General features: G+C 50.9%; 3 protein-coding genes across 3 annotated transcripts; all 3 read right to left on the bottom strand.

The window, feature by feature from the left end:
- Nucleotides 1-64: 64 nt before the first annotated feature.
- Lrrc26 (leucine rich repeat containing 26) lies at nucleotides 65-1,961 on the bottom strand. Its single transcript, XM_052723236.1, has 2 exons — nucleotides 461-1,961; nucleotides 65-384 (listed from the first exon to the last, which is right to left on the bottom strand). Exons 1-2 carry the CDS (start codon nucleotides 1,131-1,133, stop codon nucleotides 65-67), a joined length of 993 nt encoding a protein of 330 aa, XP_052579196.1. The 5' UTR covers nucleotides 1,134-1,961.
- Nucleotides 1,962-1,970: 9 nt separating this feature from the next.
- Tmem210 (transmembrane protein 210) lies at nucleotides 1,971-3,270 on the bottom strand. Its single transcript, XM_052723237.1, has 4 exons — nucleotides 2,859-3,270; nucleotides 2,570-2,705; nucleotides 2,328-2,357; nucleotides 1,971-2,166 (listed from the first exon to the last, which is right to left on the bottom strand). Exons 1-4 carry the CDS (start codon nucleotides 2,944-2,946, stop codon nucleotides 1,971-1,973), a joined length of 450 nt encoding a protein of 149 aa, XP_052579197.1. The 5' UTR covers nucleotides 2,947-3,270.
- A 2,640-nt stretch (nucleotides 3,271-5,910) lies between these two features.
- On the bottom strand, nucleotides 5,911-19,863 carry Anapc2 (anaphase promoting complex subunit 2). Its single transcript, XM_052723239.1, has 13 exons — nucleotides 19,674-19,863; nucleotides 18,803-19,425; nucleotides 18,219-18,351; nucleotides 17,265-17,439; nucleotides 14,310-14,429; nucleotides 13,141-13,258; nucleotides 12,330-12,511; nucleotides 11,521-11,662; nucleotides 11,218-11,293; nucleotides 10,931-11,134; nucleotides 6,832-6,961; nucleotides 6,354-6,589; nucleotides 5,911-6,274 (listed from the first exon to the last, which is right to left on the bottom strand). The coding sequence occupies exons 1-13, from the start codon at nucleotides 19,827-19,829 to the stop codon at nucleotides 6,062-6,064; spliced, it is 2,508 nt and encodes an 835-aa protein (XP_052579199.1). The 5' UTR covers nucleotides 19,830-19,863; the 3' UTR covers nucleotides 5,911-6,061.
- Nucleotides 19,864-19,870: the final 7 nt, after the last annotated feature.

The following is a 19,870-nucleotide window of genomic DNA, read 5'->3' on the forward strand; positions in this document are numbered from 1 at the left end:
GGGATTTGGGGAGAGTTTTCAAAGTGCCCAGCACTGTGGGAGCACTAGAAACAACCGCAGCCCCTTAGGCTTGGGTTGCTGCAGCTGTAGGGCTCCCAGCACCCTCCTGGGAGGCTGGGCCCTCCGGGTCTAGCTGTCTCCTTAGTAAGGGGCGCACTGTGATGCGACGGCGCCGCCGCCGTGCACCACAGGCAGTGAGCACGGAGCCCAGTGCCAGGCAGATGGCCAGACTGGCAAGGAAAGAGACCGGCCCGAGAGCGTATACTACCGCCAGGTCTCGCGCTGCGAGTGGCTGAGCGCAGTGTCTGAAGGCCGCATCCGGAAAGGCTGTCAGTAGGCTGAGCGTCTGGCGTCTTGGAGACACGCAGAGCAGGGTCTCAGTTTCTGCGGGACACAGGAGCGGCATCAGATGGCAGCAATTGCACCAAACATTATCTGTCCTGCGCCCCAGATGGCTCACCTGAAGCGGGACGCGGGTGCTTGCGCAGCCAGGTGCAAAGCGGGCGCAGGGCGCAACTGCACGCCCAGGGGTTGCCACGCAAGCGCAACACGTCGAGCGCGGGCAGGCTATTCAGCAAACCCGCCTCAAGCGCCGACAGTGAATTGTCCTGCAGGCTGAGCACGCGCAGTAATGGGAGCGCGCCCAGGATCGAAGGCTCCAGGAGTGTCAACCGATTACCCGCTAGGGAAAGGAAACGCAGCGCCCGCAGCGGCGCGAAGGTGCCAGGAGACAGAGTTTCCAGCTGGTTGGCGCTCAGATCCAGCCGTTGCAACACGCCCAGACCCCAGAAAGCTCGAGCGTGCACGGACCGGAGCTGGTTCTCCCGCAGGTCTAGGTATAGCAGCGAGCCTGCCCCAGCGAAGGCACCTGGAGGCAGTGCGCTCACACGATTGTGATCCAGCAGTAGCGAACATACTCTCCAACTCAGGCCCGCTGGTACCGCGGGCAGCTCGAGTGCGGAGCAATTGGCCTTGCCACCTAGCGAACATGAACATGCCTCCGGGCACTCGGGAGCCCCCGGGGATCTGGAAGGGGCAGTTCCTACGTGCTCCTGGGTCCAGACTCGCCTCAACGACAGCAGCAACAGTAGAGACAGTTGCGGCGGACGCCGCGAGAAAAAAGAGGCCCGCATGGGGGCAGCTTGAGAACACAAGGGGACCCAGATCCCTGTGCGGCTTCGGAGTCTAGGTGACCCGGCGTTTGTCCCTGCCTCACCTACAAAAGTATTAACTCTCCTGCCCAAGCACAACAATTTCTGTCCCACAGCTGGTTCCTAGCCTTGGGCGGGGGCTAGGCACAGAGCCAATGCCCAATACTGCCAGCCACCTGTCCAGAGCTCGTCTTGGCTTGGCTCTGAGCCTGTTGTGGAGCTGATGAGACCACTGGACTCCCCATTGAGACCTAAAGAGCAGGATCAAACTCATCAGCTCCACACAGAATGTAACTCACAGTGCCTTGCTCCATACCCGTTTCAAAGTCATTCCTTTTCAGCAAAAAGACCATAGAGGCTGCTCAGTCCCTTGACAGAGGATAGATGAGGGTAAAAGCACATGATGGGCCTAAATGCAAAGGAAAGATCTTTGAAGTATAGATGGGATGACCTGCATGAGGCTAAAGAGGGAATGTAGGAGATCGGTTGCTTCAATCCCCTCCACCTTGGAGCCCGTGAGGACAGAGTCAGTGGAAAGGAGTGCTGGCCCAAGTCTGGTCAAGGCAGCTCCCTTTTGACTTGCCAGCTACAGGTCCTGTCTTGGGGAATCTGGGAAGTAGGAAGGGCCCAGGGTCAGTCATCTTTGTAAGACCAACAGTAGGAAGATGCAGAGAAAAGCTGAACTGGCCAGCTGGGCTCAGTGCCCCTGGGTGGAGACACCTCCTATGATCCATGACAAACACTACCTCCAGGGACTTGCAAGAAGGACAGCACACGATCACTAAATACTGTTTAATTCCCTGGCCTGGCTGCCCTCCACTACTCTGGCGGTGGAGGAGGTGGAGGTGGTGGTGAAGGCGGCTCCTCTAGAGGAACCTCCATGGGGATGGTCATGAGGTCAGTGTTCTCCAATGACGGCACGGATACCTCCAGGTCAGGGTCCAAGAGGTGGGACTCCACGTGCACCGAGTGCAGGTCTAAGTGATCTTCCTGGACCCCAAAGGGTCCCATCAACCTGTGTGATGGGCTAGGTCAGCATGATCTGGCAGGGCCGTGGCAACCCAAGAGAAGCCGGCCCTTGAGGACATTGCTCTGGATGCCACTGTGATCTGTACTTCCAGGAGTGGGCAGAGAGAGGACACAGCTCACCCTTGAGGTTTCCCCTGGCACACTTACCTGTCTTCCATGAGTCCGGGGCACGAATCACTGAGGGGGACAAAGACAGGTGTGAATTCTGGAGAAATGCTCATTCCACGTGCCTGGAAGCCACTGAAACCTCTTCCTATTACCCCCACACCCAACGTGCACTCTGGAAACACTATCCCCAGCCTCTCATGACATACCACCCTAAGAAGGGGCCCCTCGAAGCACGACTAACAGCCCAGGGCCCCACTGTGCCCAACTCCAAGTTCACGCACCCCTTGGACCGAAAGATACCGATCGCCACAACGACAAGAGCACAGAAACAGCTGGCGCTGACACCAGCCAGCACCACGATGAGGGCAATGAGGGCCTCGCGGCTGAGGCCGAGGCTGCATTCACAGTAGGTTCCAGCTGCAGAAACAAGGCCGCAAGCCCGGGGGCCAGTCACCTGCCTGTGGACACCTCAGATCCACACCCCCACCCCAGTGGCCCTCAGGACACAAATGGCTTGCCCTGCCTGGAAAAGGGAGGGACTCTGGCTGGGGGGCTAGCGGGAGGAGGCACCTGCAGCAGGGACGAGTAAAAGGGACAAACATGTCAAGCCAAGGGGGCTGCCAGCTGGGCAGGAGTAAGGCTGGGGACAGGGGGCCATGTCCAGCCCCCAGCCCCACCACACACCTCTAGACGGAACTCATTGGAAGGTGCTGACCTCACAGTGGAGCTGTGAGGCAGAGGGTGTGGGGGCAGGGCCTCAGAGCACCCAGGCTAGCTTGAACTTCATTCACACTTGGATGCTGGAATTCCAGGAGTCCCGGGCAGACAACCCTGATGGAGCGGGTAAAGGAGACAGGGTCTGCAGGCTCCAGCCAGATCTGAGCCACAGGGTAGTGGGGCTCCAGTTTTAAAGACAGACAGCACTTCTAGTTAAATGGGTGAGAACCCTGCTTTGCCCTCTGGTGTTGGGGACCAAGGCCTCAGTTTGCCTTTTTTTTTTTTTTTTTTTTTTGGTTTTTCGAGACAGGGTTTCTCTGTGTAGCTTTGCGCCTTTCCTGGAACTCACTTGGTAGCCCAGGCTGGCCTCGAACTCACAGAGATCCGCCTGGCTCTGCCTCCCGAGTGCTGGGATTAAAGGCGTGCGCCACCACCGCCCGGCCTCAGTTTGCTTTTTAACCTCAGAGCTCTGAGTGGAGTTTGGGCTGTACCAGGCTTCCTGTCAACAAAACCTTCCCAAGTTGAGGCAGGTCGGAGACAAGGAGGCAATGGGAGGCAGGGTAGGTACATGTGTTCAGCTGCTCCGCTTGGTTGCTTTGGAGGACTGAGCTCATACAGCCTTTAAAGCCCAGATTAGAGGACTGCTGGTATCCTAAGGAATCCTTGATCATCCACTGGGATGGGAGAGTCACGGGCTACATATGCCTGAGCAGAACACCACACCATATCCTTAGACTCTACCTCCAGGGAGCCGACGGCTCAGAAAGGGCTGCAGTCTCTGGCTCACATCTGTCAGGGCTCAATGCTCTGAGTCTGTTGCCTCTGCGATTAGACAGCCACTGACCAAGGGAACCAGTTTGCCTATAGGCTGGCACGGTCAGGGTTAACCTACACCTCTGTCCTGAACCTGGTGTCCCGGGCTGGCACGGTCAGGGTTAACCTACACCTCTGTCCTGAACCTGGTGTCCCGGGCTGGCACGGTCAGGGTTAACCTACACCTCTGTCCTGAACCTGGTGTCCCAGGCTGGCATGCAGTACAACCTCACCCTGCTGCCACTCTCCTCTGAGGGATCTGCCAAGCAAACTAAGAGGCAGAAGGAGGAAATGTCAGCCCCGCAGCTGACAAAGCCCAGCCTCCTGCCAGCTGGGGCCAACAGGGTGCCGGGGGGGGGGGGCACAGCTTAACCCAGTGGCCCTCATCACTAGGGACACCCCTGACAGTAAACACAGGTACCCTTCTAGAGTTGGTCGTCAGGAACAGCTCCTGACATGAGCTTTGTATTGGTTAAATGATGAGAACCAAGACTACCTCTCTGGTCTTTAAGGCACATCCACAAACTTAGTCTAAAGGACTGTAGGACAGAAGGTGTGCCTGAGGCCCAGTGGCTGGCACTGTCACCTGCCAGGCCAGCCTAGCAAGTTTATATCCTGGTTAGGACAAAGACACACCCATCTGTGGCCAGGTGGTATGTACCAGATAGGAACACCTTCATGGCCTCTGCTGTCACCAGAACTCAGAGGGACAGTTCTTCTTGTAGCAACAGCACTTTAGTGGGGTAGGGGGCAGGGTCTGAAAACTGGGACTAGAGAACAAACCTCACTCCTGAAGTACTGTGAACAAGGCTTCCTAGGTTTATGGGAACCCTTATGCTATGGCCAAGGATGTGTGCCTAATACCCACCTCCACCCCTTTAAAACCTGAGGTGTATGGCCAAGGTCATGTGCCTAATACCCGCCTCCACCCCTTTAAAACCTGAGGTGTATGGCCAAGGTCATGTGCCTAATACCCGCCTCCACCCCTTTAAAACCTGAGGTGAGATCCCTCTAGAACAGGAAGAGAAGGTGAAACCCTTGAAGGGGGATTTCTTCTCAGGACCCAAGTACAGAATAAGTCAAAGCCAGTAGCTGAGGATGAGAGAGGTGGGGGTTCTGTAGTATCAACTGGGGTTGAGGGGACTGGGAAGGGCATCTGGGGTAGTGGCAGCAGCTGAAACTAGGTGTGGTTTGTGGTCTGGGATCCACCTTGGGCAAGGATCAGGGTGTGCAAGGATCAGGGTGTGCAAGCAATGATTCCAAAGGGCTTTTGTTTCCTTTGAGGATGATGCCTCAGGTCAGGGTATTTCCTGCTTGAAAACAGCTGTTCTGGGACAGGGAAGCAAGAGCCCATACTGTGCTCCACCAGGTTCTAGTCTGTCCTTCACAGGGCTAGCCTGTCCTCAACTGGTATCTGAGACACAGCCTGCTTGCTCTCCAGGATGGCTGAGCCCTAACTTGAGGGAAAGGATTGAATTGGTTCCTGGTTTCTCCTCTTACCCCTGCCCTTGTCCTGTAATTCTGACTGCCGAGTCTTGAGGACATGGAAAAATCTAAATATATACATGTAAGCTTCCAGCAGTATGGCCATATATACTGGTGCAAGAAAGGGGAACAAAGGCCTAATCCTCTGGCCACCAGGGCATGTCCTTAAGTGGCCCTTCACTGCTGGACACAGGTATGTATTTGACTCAGGTTGCCTCCCTTGGAAGATCTCATGGAGTGCTGAAGTCCTAACAGCAAAGTCTAGAATTAACTCCACACAGGCTACACAGAAGAGAAGACCCAAGAGTTCCTTTAAAGGCCACAAAAGCAGGATGGGGCTACAAGTCTAACTCAGGAGGCTCTGAGCAGCTAACCCTATTGACTCTCATCCAAACAAGTCCCAGCAGGGGTCCTGGGCAGCCTATAGATGACAGCTTCAGGGGATGTATTGCCCAAACACAGAAGTATAGGCTGGGGGTAAGCCTGGCTGCTTAGCGTAGCCCCATTACCTGCTGCTGGGAACACAGGCCCTGTAGAGCTAAGGTAGGGTGGCCATAGAGGACAAACCTGTATGTGTCCATGGGGTTCAAAAAACTACACAAAAGGATGAACCAATCTACTTTAATTTGTACTTTAGGTTTTAGGCAAGAAATGGACAGGGGCTGGGCACAGGGACATGGGGTCAGAAGGTAACCTAGCTGTCTATCCAGGGGCCACACAGGCATGAATACTATGGGTCAGAGCCTGGAAGGGGGACATCAGTTGCAACTCTTAGGCAGGCGATAGACACCTGCTGAGTAGATGAGCTGCTGGTCACGGACCTTCTTCTGCAGGTAGCCCTGGAGTTCCTGCAGGTCAATCTCAGCCAGTGCAGGGCCAGTCATTACAAACATTCGCAGCATGCTATAGATGCGCTCCAGAGAGAGGCTTTCTAGGTTGGTCAACATGGCTTGGATGTACGTCCAGAAGAGCTAGGAACAGAAGCCAGGCATGGTCAGTCAGTCACCTACTTGGCCCACCCCCAGCCCGCTACGGAAGTGGCCAACGCACCAGTAACTCCTCTTCCTTCTGGTCAGCCTGGGAGGCCATGCCTGAGTCACTCTCGTCGTCACTGTCAATCAGCACCATGTTGTCTCTGTCCTGAGGCCGCTCCTCCTCAATAACGGAGAAGGTGCCCGGGGGCTCCTCCCGCAGCACACCCTGCTGCAGCCACACTGACATCCGCCTCCGCAGCAGTGCCACGGGCATCTTCACCACCTTGCTCAGCTCCTCTAGGGTCCAGCTGGCTGTGCAGAGCCACAGGAATGCAGGGTACACTGGAGTTTATACCTTCTCCAATTCCTGCTAGCCAGCTGGGCCCCCAGAGGGACATGCATCGTCCAGCTTGACTCATGGGTAAAAAGAATGGTTGCTACCCCTAAATCCTACCCACACGGTGGGGGGTAAGGGAGGGGCTGTGTGTCACCTCACAGCTCACTGGACAGCAGTGCCTAGCACTGGCCCTAAGACAGGGGTTCTAGGGACTCACCTTGGTCCTGGAAATACAGCAAGACCACTGCCTGCACTGGGGTCACTGCCACAGACAAGGTGCGGTCAGCCAGCTCCACATCCATTGTCACCAAGCCCAAGGTGTGCTTCCAACTGAGGGTCCGCATAGCCTGTGCAGCAATCAGCAAGAATAACCCAGTGGGTTCCAGCCAGGGCCAGATGAACAAGGTACAGGCTCATATGGCATGCTACCTGGCAAGAAATGGCTCCTGCACCAATGGCCTGTACCAATGCCATCCCTAGCAGGCAACAGCAAGAGCGGGAGACTTGGTTCCAGTGCCCGGCTCCTGAGCAACCATAACAAAACTGTGGGCACTGCTGATAAACTGTGTCCCTCTCCTGTCTGACCCCTCAGTACCTCAGAGCGTGAACTATGTGCAAACAGAGTTGATGTAGAGGAAATTAGTTAAGAAGAGGTCATAATGAAGTAGGACGGGCCTTAATCTAATAAGACCGGCATTCTTTCAAGAAAAGGTTAAAACACGGGCACAGAAGGTAGTGGCTATGAAGCATAGAGTGGTCATATACCACAGGCTGGGAAAGCCAGGGAGTGCTTTCTTTTAGGTGTCAGAAGGAGCACAGCGTGGCCAGCACCGTGATACTGAACTTCTACTTTCCAGAACTAAAACAACAAACTTCTGTTGTTTAAAACTACCCAGTCCCCCTCTGTGAGTTGGAGGCCAGCCTGGTCTACAAATCGAGTTCCAGGACAGCTAGGACTGTTACATAGAGAAACCCTGTCTTGAAAAAATCAAAAAAATAAAATAAACTACCTAGTCCCTAACACTTGGTTACAGTAGTCACAATAAATGTAGACTCTGCCAGGTGGTGGTGGCACATGCCTTTAATCCCAGCACTTGGGAGGCAGAAGCCAGCCTGAGTTTTGAGGTCAGCTGAAAATACTGAAGTGGCTTTGGGACTGTACAGTAGGGAAGTATATGAAAGTTAGAGCCTAGACTGGTTGGAGACAAGTGGTGTAATATGGAAGATAAGGATGGTGCTGGCGAAGGTTCGGGAAGGGGAAGAGCTGTTATCATCCCAGAGGATGCATACGCCATGGAGAACAATGTTGGCAGAAACGTGGGCATTAAGGACCTTTTCTGGTGAGGGCTCAGATGGAAATGGGAAACACAATACTAGACACTGAGGCTAGTGAAAACTGCCAGATTGTAGCCAGACATTTTCGACAGTCTGCGTGACTTGTAGATCCAACTGATCATCTCAGCAGACATCAGTAACTGATGGGCTGTCCAGGAAGACACGGCTCCTCCGACTTTTTTTCTTAATCCTTAGTTTTTAGACTGAGCCTTACTACACAGCCCTAGTTGTCTTGAAACTTGCTATACAGAACAGGCTAGCCTCCACCAGTAGTGCTGCTGCTGTGCCTGCATTCCAAGTGCTGGGATGCCAGCCATGCACCGCCACAGCTGGCTCAGGACCCTCCTGTCACCTGACAGCTTGGACACTGAAATATTAGCCAGGATCCACCAAGGTTTTTGAGTTTTATGCCAGCAGTAACTCTAACAGTTTGAATGAAAGCGACAGAGACAACACAGAAGTCCATACTGACATGTGGGGTTGCTTGGCAAGCCCAGAGGTCAGAGCACTGAGCCAAGGGCTGTTATCAAACTCTGCAGAATTTCTCTTGTTGGGCTTCAGATGTGCTTTGGGGCTCCTGACCCCTCTATCTGCTGCCTTTGGAAATGCCTATCTTTAAACTACCCTTGTCTCACCTCTGTGCTCTGGAACAAGACAACCTCACAGCATCAAGCTGGAGAGGGAACCTGCTTCACAAGATAAACCTTTTTTTTTTTTTTTTTTTTTTTTTTGAGAGAGAGAGAGAGAGAGAGAGGTCTTATTATACAGTTAGGCTGGCCTCGAACCACCTATCCTCCTGCGTTAGTCTCCTGAGTGCTGGGATCACAGATGTGCACCACTACACCTAGATTAAGAGATTGAAGAGTTGATGCTAAAATGGTTAACTTTGGAGATACTGGTACTGGCTAAATGTACTTTGCTCATGGGAAGACAATTTTAGAAGCCACAGACAGTCATGGGCCAAACTGTTATCTTCAAAGAGATAGTAAAGCCCTAACTCCAGTGACACTCAGAGTCCTATCTCCAAATACAGCCTTATTTGGAAATGGAGTCATTAAATATGTAATCTGCTAATGAGGTTGTCCTTAATCTGATATAACTAGTATCCTAAGAAGAGAGAAACAGACATAGAGACATAGAGAAAACTTGGACATAAAGAAATGCCATTTAGGGGCTGGAGAGATGGCTCAGTGGTTAAGAGCAGACTGCTCTTCCAGAGGTCCTGAGTTCAATTCCCAGCAACCACATGGTGGCTCAAAACCATCTGTAATGAGATCTGGCGCCCTCTTCTGGCCTGCAGATATACATACAGACAGAATACTGTATACATAATAAAAAAGAAATGCCATTTAATAGTGTAGCAGTGGTGGCACACGCCTTTAATCTCAGTACAAAGGAGGCAGAGGCAGGCAGATCTGTGAGTTTGAGGCCAGAGTGGTCCAGGACAGAGTGAGTTCCAGGACAGCTAGAGCTACATAAAGAAATCTGTCTCAAAAAACAAAACAAAAGAAAAGAAATAATGTTTACCTAGATCAGTCAGGGATACTGGAAACTGCAAGAGGCAGAAAGGTACTTTCCCCTAGAGAATTCTTCGGGGGAACACAACCCAACATCAACACATTTCTAATCTAGTAACCCCTGTAATTTGCAGTTTTTTCATTAAGGTAGTGCCCAGGACCCTGATTCTGCCGCTCTGCTGGCCAAGTGATGCTCTGAAGTTCCGCTGGGACCCCTGCAGCTCTTAAGGGAGAGGCACCAATAAACCCAATTCAAAGACAGAAAAGGAGGCAGTATCAGTGGCTCCCCGGTTACAGCCAGTTTAGCTTCCCAGCACTGGTTCTAAAGTCACAATACATGGGCTACACAGTCAGTCACCACAGACCCAGCAAGATCCTCTCGGAGCTCTGTGGTGAAAGATAAAGGAATTGTGGCCATAGGCCTGACCTCTTAGCATAGCCCCGGGGTTTACCAGAGCCATTCCAGTGTCCAGCAGAAAGTGAGATAAAGGACACTAGAGTATGGCTATCCTAACTCCTTGGGCCTGAGCAACAAGATGTGGCTAAGCCATGTCTGGGATTCAGAGTGAAAACTCAGCCAAGCCGGCAGGTACCTCTTACTACCAAGTAGTCAGAGGAACAGTGGGAGAGGACACTGAGAATACAGGACTGGCCACTTAAGACCACTCAACCAGGAAGTGGTGGCACTGTGGTACTCAAAAACTGTAACTAGACACATCACCATGGAACGGGCCACAGTAGGATGTACTGTTGCCAGTAACCCCACTTTCATCTGGTGTCAGTGAAGGTCACAAACACCATACCTAGACTCTTCCAGAAACGGAGCCAGGGTTGAGGGCAGCAAGGTTCTCACCTACTGGCACAAACACTCCCCTTCTTTAACTTCCCCTGTCAGGGCCTTCCATCTGGGTCCCACTTTGTTGCCCCTTGAAGGAAACGTGCTTTCAAGTTCTCAAAGGGACTCATCCAGGGCACAGATCCTTAGCCTGAAGCAGAACAAGGCCTTCCAAATCTAAACTCAGCATTTCCCCATCACAAACAAGATGCTGCAGATGTTCCCATGCCATACCTGTCTGCACATTCACCTAGTTGCTCCTAGCCTGACCCCTACAGGGTCCCACATGCTCTTCCAGTTAGGGTGCCTGCCATGTGGATGCCTGCACCCCACAACCTTCTCCTCTTAGCACCTCTGGGCCAGAGCACTCATTAGGTTGTCTCATACGGTTGAGAGTGGGCATCGTCACCTGAGGAGTGCGTCAGACTCTTGCCTCCCCTGCAATAACTGACCACAAGCTCAAGAGCAAGGATCCCTGAACCTGGCCATACCACCGACTGGAACTCCAGCTTCCACATCATTCGGTCTCAGCTATGCTAGCTGGACACATGTGCCACACGGGCAAACTCCATGTGAGGCTTGATGGTGTGACCAGAGACACAGACTCCCAAGAGGCCTACTGGCTGTACCTTCAGTTTCTCATACTTCTTGCAGTAAACGTCAAGGGCTGCCCTGATGTCCTCAGGGACTTCCAGCTTCTCATCTTTGAAGGGGGGCCAAAATTCACTGGACAATATGACAGCATAGACCCCAAATGGTGGTTGTTCTTCCACAGGCCGCTTCTCATCCTCCTCACGGATATTGGCATTGATGCGGCGGGAATCTGCCATGTCCTAAGAAGGGACATCTCATCAATGTCCTGGACTGAATGGGGGGGTGAGAGGGCACAACTGGCTGGGGAGTCCCGGACACTTACCTTGAGCATGACCTCACAGAAGTGCATGGGGGCTTCACCAAAGCGCAGCTTCAACAGCTCCACATTACGGATCTCCCTGGAAGGACAAGTTTCTGGGAGGGGCTGCAGTGTGCCTCCATTTCAACCCAGGCAACCCACTCTGCCCAGGACACCCTGGGCTGGAGGGAAGGCAGGAAGCGCTAGTGCCAGAGTTCCGTCATCTTGGCCAATAAGGGCAGTAATGGTCATGTGTTTTCCTCCAAAGACAGAATGAAGGCTTTATGCCTCAGCGCCCCCTGGAGGTCAACTGTCCCCTTGCCTTACCTCTCAGGGCTGAAGCTGAACTGGTGGAGGAGGCGATCTGCAAGTAGGGAGCGGTACTCATTGATAAAGAGGTCCTTGCTGCCATAGATGCTGACCAGCAGGCTAATGATGTCTGAAGAGCGTCGCTTGGAACTCGACTTCCCTACACAGAATTGGGGAGAGGGGCATACCACTGGCACCTTGACAAGGACAGTGAAACCTCAGAGTTCATCTGCTGAACACAGCAGTCTAGCATGGCCTGGAAGGCTTGCTGTCAATGTCCCAGGCAGCTGGGAGTAATATGCCTCCCAGTAGACCCAGGGTTGGTTCCTAGGGTAACTGTTCTGATCCATAGTGCCTCCTATCTCACAAGCACCTTCCTGAATCCTCAGTCAGCCATAAGGAATAGAATAAAGGTCCTCGGGTTTTCCTTTTAAAGCTTAAAGATGCAGAGTTTATGCTAAGACCTAAGCAGGACAAAGAATATACAGACTTTGAAAACCCAGCAGACTGTGGCCAAGCAAGAGATGGGACTTGGCCAGAGGATGCCACTTTAATACACTTGAGGAACAGGACCAAATCACAGACAGAAGTGGGGTACATAGACTTTACATGAATCTGTTCTCTCATGTATGACCCACAAAGGCACCTACTGTAGCTAGCTGGGGTGGGCAGACAGTGAGGGAAATATAGCAAACCTGACCCTTCAAGTTTCTGACAATGCTGATTCTGATACAGCCAGGCATGGGTAGCCACATACATGACAGAACCCAACAGACCTCCAAAGAAGCCTAGGAGAGGGCCAAGGTGAAGCTAATAGGTAAACTGACCTGGGTCAGCATCCACAGGGTCAGGGACCCAGTCCTCAGGCTCGCCAGAATCATCCTCACTGTCCTGGCCAGTCTCCAGGCTAGCCGGGTCGGTCTTAGATAGTTCAACAGCCAAGTCCCCAGTCCCATCCGAGTCCCCTGTCAGCCCAGCCACAATCTGTCGTACTGTGTCCTCTCGTGTCCTGCCAGGATTGAATGTTGCTGTCACCAACGATGGGCATGGGCACCCTAGTGTGGCCAGTTCTAACTGTCATGTACTAAAGACAGGCCCATCTGGTTTCATAGAAAAAAAGAAAAAGAACAAAACAAAACAAAAAACAGCACTACTCTGAAAAAAGCAGGGGCTGAGATACTGAGAGGGGCTGAATGACCAGGAAGCAGAAAACTCGGGACCAGAGCAGGCACCTAACACTATCAGCTTCTCAGGTACTAGAGTCACTAATCTGGAACCTGGTTCACTAATCCCTAAACCTACAAACTCTGCTGCCTGAGGGCTTTCTGGCCAGCTTTGCCAAGGAATCCACCAGAGAGGTCACAGAGGTTCCTAAGGGTGAAACTATAGACCCTGGATAAGCTTCTCTCCATGCGAGGGTTGAGAAAGCAGGCACAGACACATAGACACACACATGCACACAAACACCCCCACAGTGACACTGTGTGTTAGAAAGGACAATTACCTAGTACTAGCAAAAGGAAAGAGGCCCCCTGCCCTGATCCAGTCCATGTCTATGGTACATCAGGGCTGACTGTCTCTCTGGCTTCTGCAAACACCAGAGTTCACAGAAGTGAACCAAGTGCTAATGGCACCTACCTCAGATAGCGACGGATAGGCTCACAAGCCACCTCTAGGATGACCATAGAAGGATCTAGCACACGTAATGCCTTGATGGCAGAAATGTAGAGAGTGATGATGTCACATGTGTTGACACCTACAGTGGGAAGGAGGAACCAGAAATCATACAACCGTCTGGACAGCAGGCTCCTGAATGCCAAAACCTGAGTATTCAGCTGGCCACACTGGCTGGGTGACCGGAAGGTTACCATGTGATACTCATTCAAGGAGACTGCAGATTACCTCTTGCCCCTACCCCACTCAATTGACTTATAAGCTCAGTCTCCAGAATTTTCCAAGGAGCAGTCTGTTATGGTTTGAATCTACAATGTCCCTTTAGGCTCATTTTTGTTTGTTGTTTTTGTTTTTTTGAGACAAGGTTTCTCTATGTAGCCCTGGCTGTCTTGGAATTCACTCTGTAGACCAGGCTGGCCTCGAACTCACAGAGTTCCGCCTGCCCCTGCCTCCTGAGTGCTGGGATTAAAGGCGTGCGCCACCACCGCCCAGCTAGACTCATGTTCTGAAGGCTTGAATCCCAACTTGTGGTGTAAATCTAAAGGCCCAAGAGCCTTTAGCAAACCATGTGGAGTAGTGTGTGCCTTTGATCCCAGGAACTGGGAGGCAGAATCAGGGTGTCATCTGTGAGTTCAAGGCCGTCTGGTCAAATAAAGAGACCCTGTCCCAAGTAAAAAAACCAGGAACACACACACACACACACACACACACAGAGCCTTTAGCAGGCAGGGTTTAGCTGGTGGAAGTGCATTACTTCCTGAAGTCTTGGAGTTCTTGTCTACTGTATGACTATGCCATCATATATTTCCCATTACGATGGACTGTAACCTTCTGAGACGAAGAGAATATATCCTTCTGCCCTTAAGTTGATTCTGTCATGCATTTGGTCACAGAAACACAAAAAGTAATAATACATAAACCTTCCCCTTACCAGGCAGCCCATTCTAAAAAGACCACATACAACCTCTAGACCAAGTCAGACAGGCTCTGACTTCCTCCAAAGATGGATAAAGCTCAGGTTAACCCAGCTCTCCCAAAGACTTCAAACATTGCTTCTTAACCTGTTCCTTTCTCAGGAACTTCATGTGAGCCTGAGGGCTATTTGGCTAGTCCACAGTGGCCACACATGGTACCTGGGTGAAGGAGTCGAGTCTCTAGGGCCACCTTGAGGGACACAAGCAGCTGCTGCCTCTGATCTGTCCTCTCCAAGCAGTACTTAAGATCCTCAATGGCTGGCCGAGAATCTGGGAAGTCTGTAAGAGAACCATGCCACAGGAATAGTAAGTAAAAAGATGTAATAAGCACTAACGTGTGTGTGTGTGTGCGCGCGCACGCGCGGTGTAGTATAAGATACACAACCTGGCAGGGGCCCAGACAAGACCCACCCATCAGGTACAAAATGCTGTAATTTTCAATGTAACCTTCACTAGAGGCCAACCTGACCAGAGATGACTGTTTCATCTGATCAGAGGCACAGTTGACTGTTTCACTGATTCTCAAAGACTATCATAGCCACAGCTGCCTTAACCCTCACAGCACAGTCATCCCTCCTGTGGTGTACGGTGGTAGACAGCTAAACTTGTCCCAAGTCGTACAAGCTGTGAAATTTAATTTGAAATCAATTTAAGGTTCTTGGGAAAAGAGAAATAAACAATTTGTCAAATGAGTCCTGCAATTAATGAGGACTGCCTTCAAATCTTTTCAAGATTTAAAAATTTTGTATGTATGAGTATTTGTTTATAAGGAGTGTTTGTCTGCCTGTATGTATATGCTGTGTGTGCATGCCTGGCAGCAGTGGAGGCCGGAAGAGGGTTTTGGATTCCCTGGAATTGGAGGTATATAGCTGTGAGCTGCCACACGAGTGCTGGTAACTGAACCTGAGTCCTCTGTTAACAGCAACAAATCTGCTTTTTTTTTTTTTTTCCGAAAAGCCTTTTAATCATTTTTGAACTGCACACTTACAACCATTAACAAGAGATGGCATTCATGGCAGGATCCCTCTAAGCTCATTCAGTTGCCCCTACGAGAACTATTTTTTTTCCTTTCCTTTTCTTCTTTATAATTTTTATTTATTTATTTATTTACTTTTATTTTCTATTATCAGCTTGATACAGTACAAATTCTTATCCTAATAGTGAAATGTTTCATTGAGGCTTGCCCAGTGATTGAGTAAAACCAAAACTTATTAAAAGCCACAGTCATCCCCCCTGCTATATAGCCTCCCTGGTTCTGTGGGTTGCAGTCTGATTGTTCTTTACTTTATATCTAGAATCCACTTATGAGTGAGTATATACCATGTTTGTCCTTCTGGGTTTGGGTTACCTCACTCAGGATATTTTCTAGTTCCATCCATTTGCCTGCAAATTTCATGCTGTCATTGTTTTTCTCTGCTGAGTAGTACTCCATTGTATAGATGTACCACATTTTCTTAATCCATTCTTCAGTTGACGGGCATCTAGGTTGTTTCCAGGTTTTGGCTATTACGAATAGTGCTGCTATGAACATAGTTGAGCATGTATCTTTGTGGTATGATTGAGCATTCCTTGGGTATATGCCCAAGAGTGGTATGGCTGGGTCTTGAGGTAGATCAATTGCCAATTTTCTGAGAAACCGCCATACTGATTTCCACAGTGGTTGTACAAGTTTGCATTCCCATCAACAGTGGAGGAGTGTTCCCTTTGCTCCGCATCCTCTCCAACATAGACTGTCATTAGTGTTTTTGATCATAGCCATTCTGACAGGTGTAAGGTGGTATCTCAGGTGTTTTGATTTGCATTTCTCTGATGATTAAGGATGTTGAACATTTCTTTAAATGTCTTTCAGCCATTTGAGATTCTTCTTTTGAGAATTCTCTGTTTAGCTCTTTAGCCCATTTTTTAATTGGATTGTTCAGTATTTTGATGTCTAGTTTCTTGAGTTCTTTATATACTTTGGAGATCAGTCCTCTGTCAGAAGTGGGGTTGGTGAAGGTCTTTTCCCATTCTGTAGGCTGTCTTTTTGTCTTACTGACCGTGTCTTTTGCCCTACAAAAGCTTCTCAATTTCAAGAGGTCCCACTTACTAATTGTTGTTCTCAGTGTCTGTGCTACTGGTGTTATATTTAAGAAGTGATCTCTTGTCGGGTGGTGGTGGCGCACGCCTTTAATCCCAGCACTTGGGAGGCAGAGGCAGGCGGATCTCTGCGAGTTCAAGGCCAGCCTGGTCTCCAAAGCGAGTTCCAGGAAAGGCGCAAAGCTACACAGAGAAATCCTGTCTCGAAAAAACAAAACAAACAAACAAACAAAAAAAAGAAGTGATCTCTTGTGCCTATGCATTCGAGAGTACTTCCTACTTTCTCTTCTATCAAGTTTAGTGTAACTGGATTTATTTTATTTTATTTTTTTACAATTTATTTATTTATTACATATACAGTGTTCTGTCTGCATGTATGCCTGTATGCCAGAGAGGGCGCCAGATATCATTATAGATGGTTGTGAACCACCATGTGGTTGCTGGGAATTGAACTCAGGACCTCTGGTAGAACAGCCAGTGCTCTTAACCTCTGAGCCATCTCTCCAGTCCGTAACTGGATTTATGTTGAGGTCTTTGATCCACTTGGACTTGAGTTTTGTGCATGGTGACAGATATGGATCTATTTGTAATCTTTTACATGTTGACATCCAGTTATGCCAGCACCATTTGTTGAAGATGCTTTCTTTTTTCCATTGTATAGTTTTGGCTTCTTTGTCAAAAATCAGGTGTTCTTATGTGCATGGATTAATGTCAGGGTCTTCAATTTGATTCCATTGGTCTGTATGTTGGTTTTTATGCCAGTACCAAGCTGTTGTCATTACTATAGCTCTATAGTAGAGCTTGAGGTCAGGGATGGTGATGCCTCCAGAGGCAACAAATCCTCTTAACTGATGAGCTATCTCTCCAGCCCTGTCCTACACACTTTCTACAAGTTGACACTTGATCAATATAACCACACATGACAGAGTGACACACAGGGGCCAGTCCCAAGCAGGAACCAAACTCACCACCCTGCCAACAAAACCATAGGAAGTCACTGGAAAAGGAAGGTTCTGCAGGGTAAGAGGCAGGACCAACCTCGGATGATGCTGAACAGCTCCTCAATACGCAGGCTGGCATAGATACGGTAGAAGAATCTCTGTACGTGGCAGCGCCAACGACGCAGTGTGTTCCCAGCTTCTGGAGAACTTGGCCTAGTGGGGTTGTCCTGAAGGAACACTTTGCCAAGCCAACCAACCACTCTCTCGATCCACTGTGGAAGATCATTAGTGTGTGAGGTGTATGGCACTTAAAAGGTCCAGCCTGACTCAGTAACTGCACATCTTTGGCAGGAACCTAGAGCCACCACCTATTTTTGAAGGCCAGAAGCATCAAACCTACACTCCACTGCCCATTTCTCAATGTGGTTGCTCCAATAGTTTCTAGGCTCATGACTCTAGGCCATCACTGTAGGGATACCCACTCTGATCACTCCCCATCAAGCCTAATATGCATCCACAGAGGATAGACACTTGAAAGATGGGAGATCAGGAATGAAGCAGAAACAGGGTGGACAGCTTCATGGGGCTGAACCTAGCTTTTCCACAATGCTGGGAACCCCATAGCAGAATTACACACCATACCTCCACAGCATCGGCAACCAGAGGACTTCACTGAGACACCCTAACTCCATGCTAGGGTACAGACTGGTGGTAGGTTAATCCAGAAGGGAACTGTTAAGTGAGCACACATTTTTGTAGAGCATTGGAAAGAAGAGAGTCTGGTGGGCCTGTTTTGCCATACTTGCCTGGAGAAACTCCTTGGAGCCACCTCTGGCCCGGGATTCTGCTTCTAGCCACAGGACTCTACACAGACCTATTTAGTACATACCAGATTTGTCCTTGTCACCAGACCCAGGATTGGCCTCTACACAGCACCAACATAACCTCCACCATCACTACTCCTGGTCAACCTGCCTACTGCTTGGTATCAGGTCTGCCAAAAATCCACTTTTGCTCTTCACAGGGCACAGCCCAGGGAGAAGATTCTCACCTTGTGGAACTCACGAAGAAAAGAGCGCTCATACTCTCCTCGGCAGCGGTCTTCCATCCTTTCCCGGGTCACCTGATGCAGGGTGGTTGTTACAGCCTCGGCGCTGACCCGCTCCAGCAGACTGAGCCTATGCCTGGAGGAGATCTCTGCTCATGGAGAACCCACAACACACACCTGTCCCCAACTTAGGAGGGCCCTTCCCTTAAGGATACACAGTGCATACACCCCATAGCTATGTCCAGGACAGAGTGTAAACTTGCTACACAATAATTCCTGGCTATATTGGGCAGTGGTGGCACACCTTTAATCCCAGCACCTAGGAGGCAGAGGCAGGCAGATCTGAGAGTTTGAGGCCAACCTGGTCCCAAAGAGTAACAGGACAGCCAGGAATACACAGAGAAACCCTATCTCAAAATAAAATAGATAGATAGATAATACCAAAAAAAAAAAAAAATCCTTGGCTACAAGTACAGATGGAAAAGACCTCCTCAGTCAGTTTACTAGCTCTATACAGATGTCTACTAAATTCAGGACAAATGGGGTATCCAAAGAAATTGGGGCCTGGCCAAGGAGGCAGTACTCACAGGACCTGGCTGAGCTGGTGGAACTGCTCCAGTGCCTGTCGGCACCAGCACTGCTGTTTGTCACTGCCACATCCTGCACACAGAGGGCTCTGCAAGAGTCGGTAGTACCTGCGGCGGGCATACCGGCTGTCTAGCTCACCCTCTAGTTCGGGGTCTGTGCCCCCTTCTCCTTTTCTCTTGCTCTGCATATAGACTCTCAGGAAACGACCATAGAGGCGCTGGACCATCTCCTGGAATGTCCTGGGGGTGGAAAAGAACAGGACTCCCCGCAACATGGTGTGAACTTTCTCCCGAAGCCCCTGAGCTCCAGTGCCCATCAGCAAGCCCAGACGAGTCCATTTCTCTAGGAGTTCTAGGCTATGCAGGTAGGGATCCAAGCGGCTTTCCAGCAGGCCGAACGCATCCAGGAGCAGCAGGAGGCATTGGGGTTCATCGACAGAGTTTTCGCGCTGGGCGATGGCATTCCAGAACTCCGGGGCAATGTTGCCCTGCAGATCGTTCTGCAGCACCTCCACGAACCACTCCTCCAGGACAGAGTGCAGACCGTGGCCCCTCAGAACCTCCACCGCTGCACGGAGCTCTTCTTCCTTTGGTGGGACCGCACCGCTCGTCCGGGAAGATGCCTGGAGCACGGAAAAACGTGAGCAGAGGGGGCGGGGTAGGGGTAAAAGGAGGGGAGGGGAGAGGAGGGGAATGAAAAAACTCAGCAGCCAAAGGCTGCTGGGGGAACCAAACGAATCAGATAGCTGAGGACGGCGGCAATCCTACTACAGAAAGCTCGCACGGAGCTGTGAGGACACAAGGGTGGACTTCCTAAAGCATGCAGAGTCGCGACCTCCATACAGGCCCGCCAACCTTTCCCAGGCCTCACCAGGCCCAGTGCGGCCGGCGGCACCAGACCAGTGCTCACGGTGTTCCAAGCAACCAAGAGCTCCTGCCCAGGCCTAGAGTCGCAGTCATCGGCGGCGGCGGCGGCGACAACGGCCACCGCCTCGGCCGCCGTCACCGCCACAGCCTCGGCCTCCATCCCGTCCACGGAACAGACCCGCCCAGCGCGGCGCACGCTGA

Source organism: Peromyscus californicus, unplaced genomic scaffold, assembly GCF_007827085.1.
Source record: "Peromyscus californicus insignis strain IS unplaced genomic scaffold, ASM782708v3 Scaffold_7__1_contigs__length_154581171, whole genome shotgun sequence".
Taxonomy (NCBI): Eukaryota; Metazoa; Chordata; class Mammalia; order Rodentia; family Cricetidae; genus Peromyscus; species Peromyscus californicus.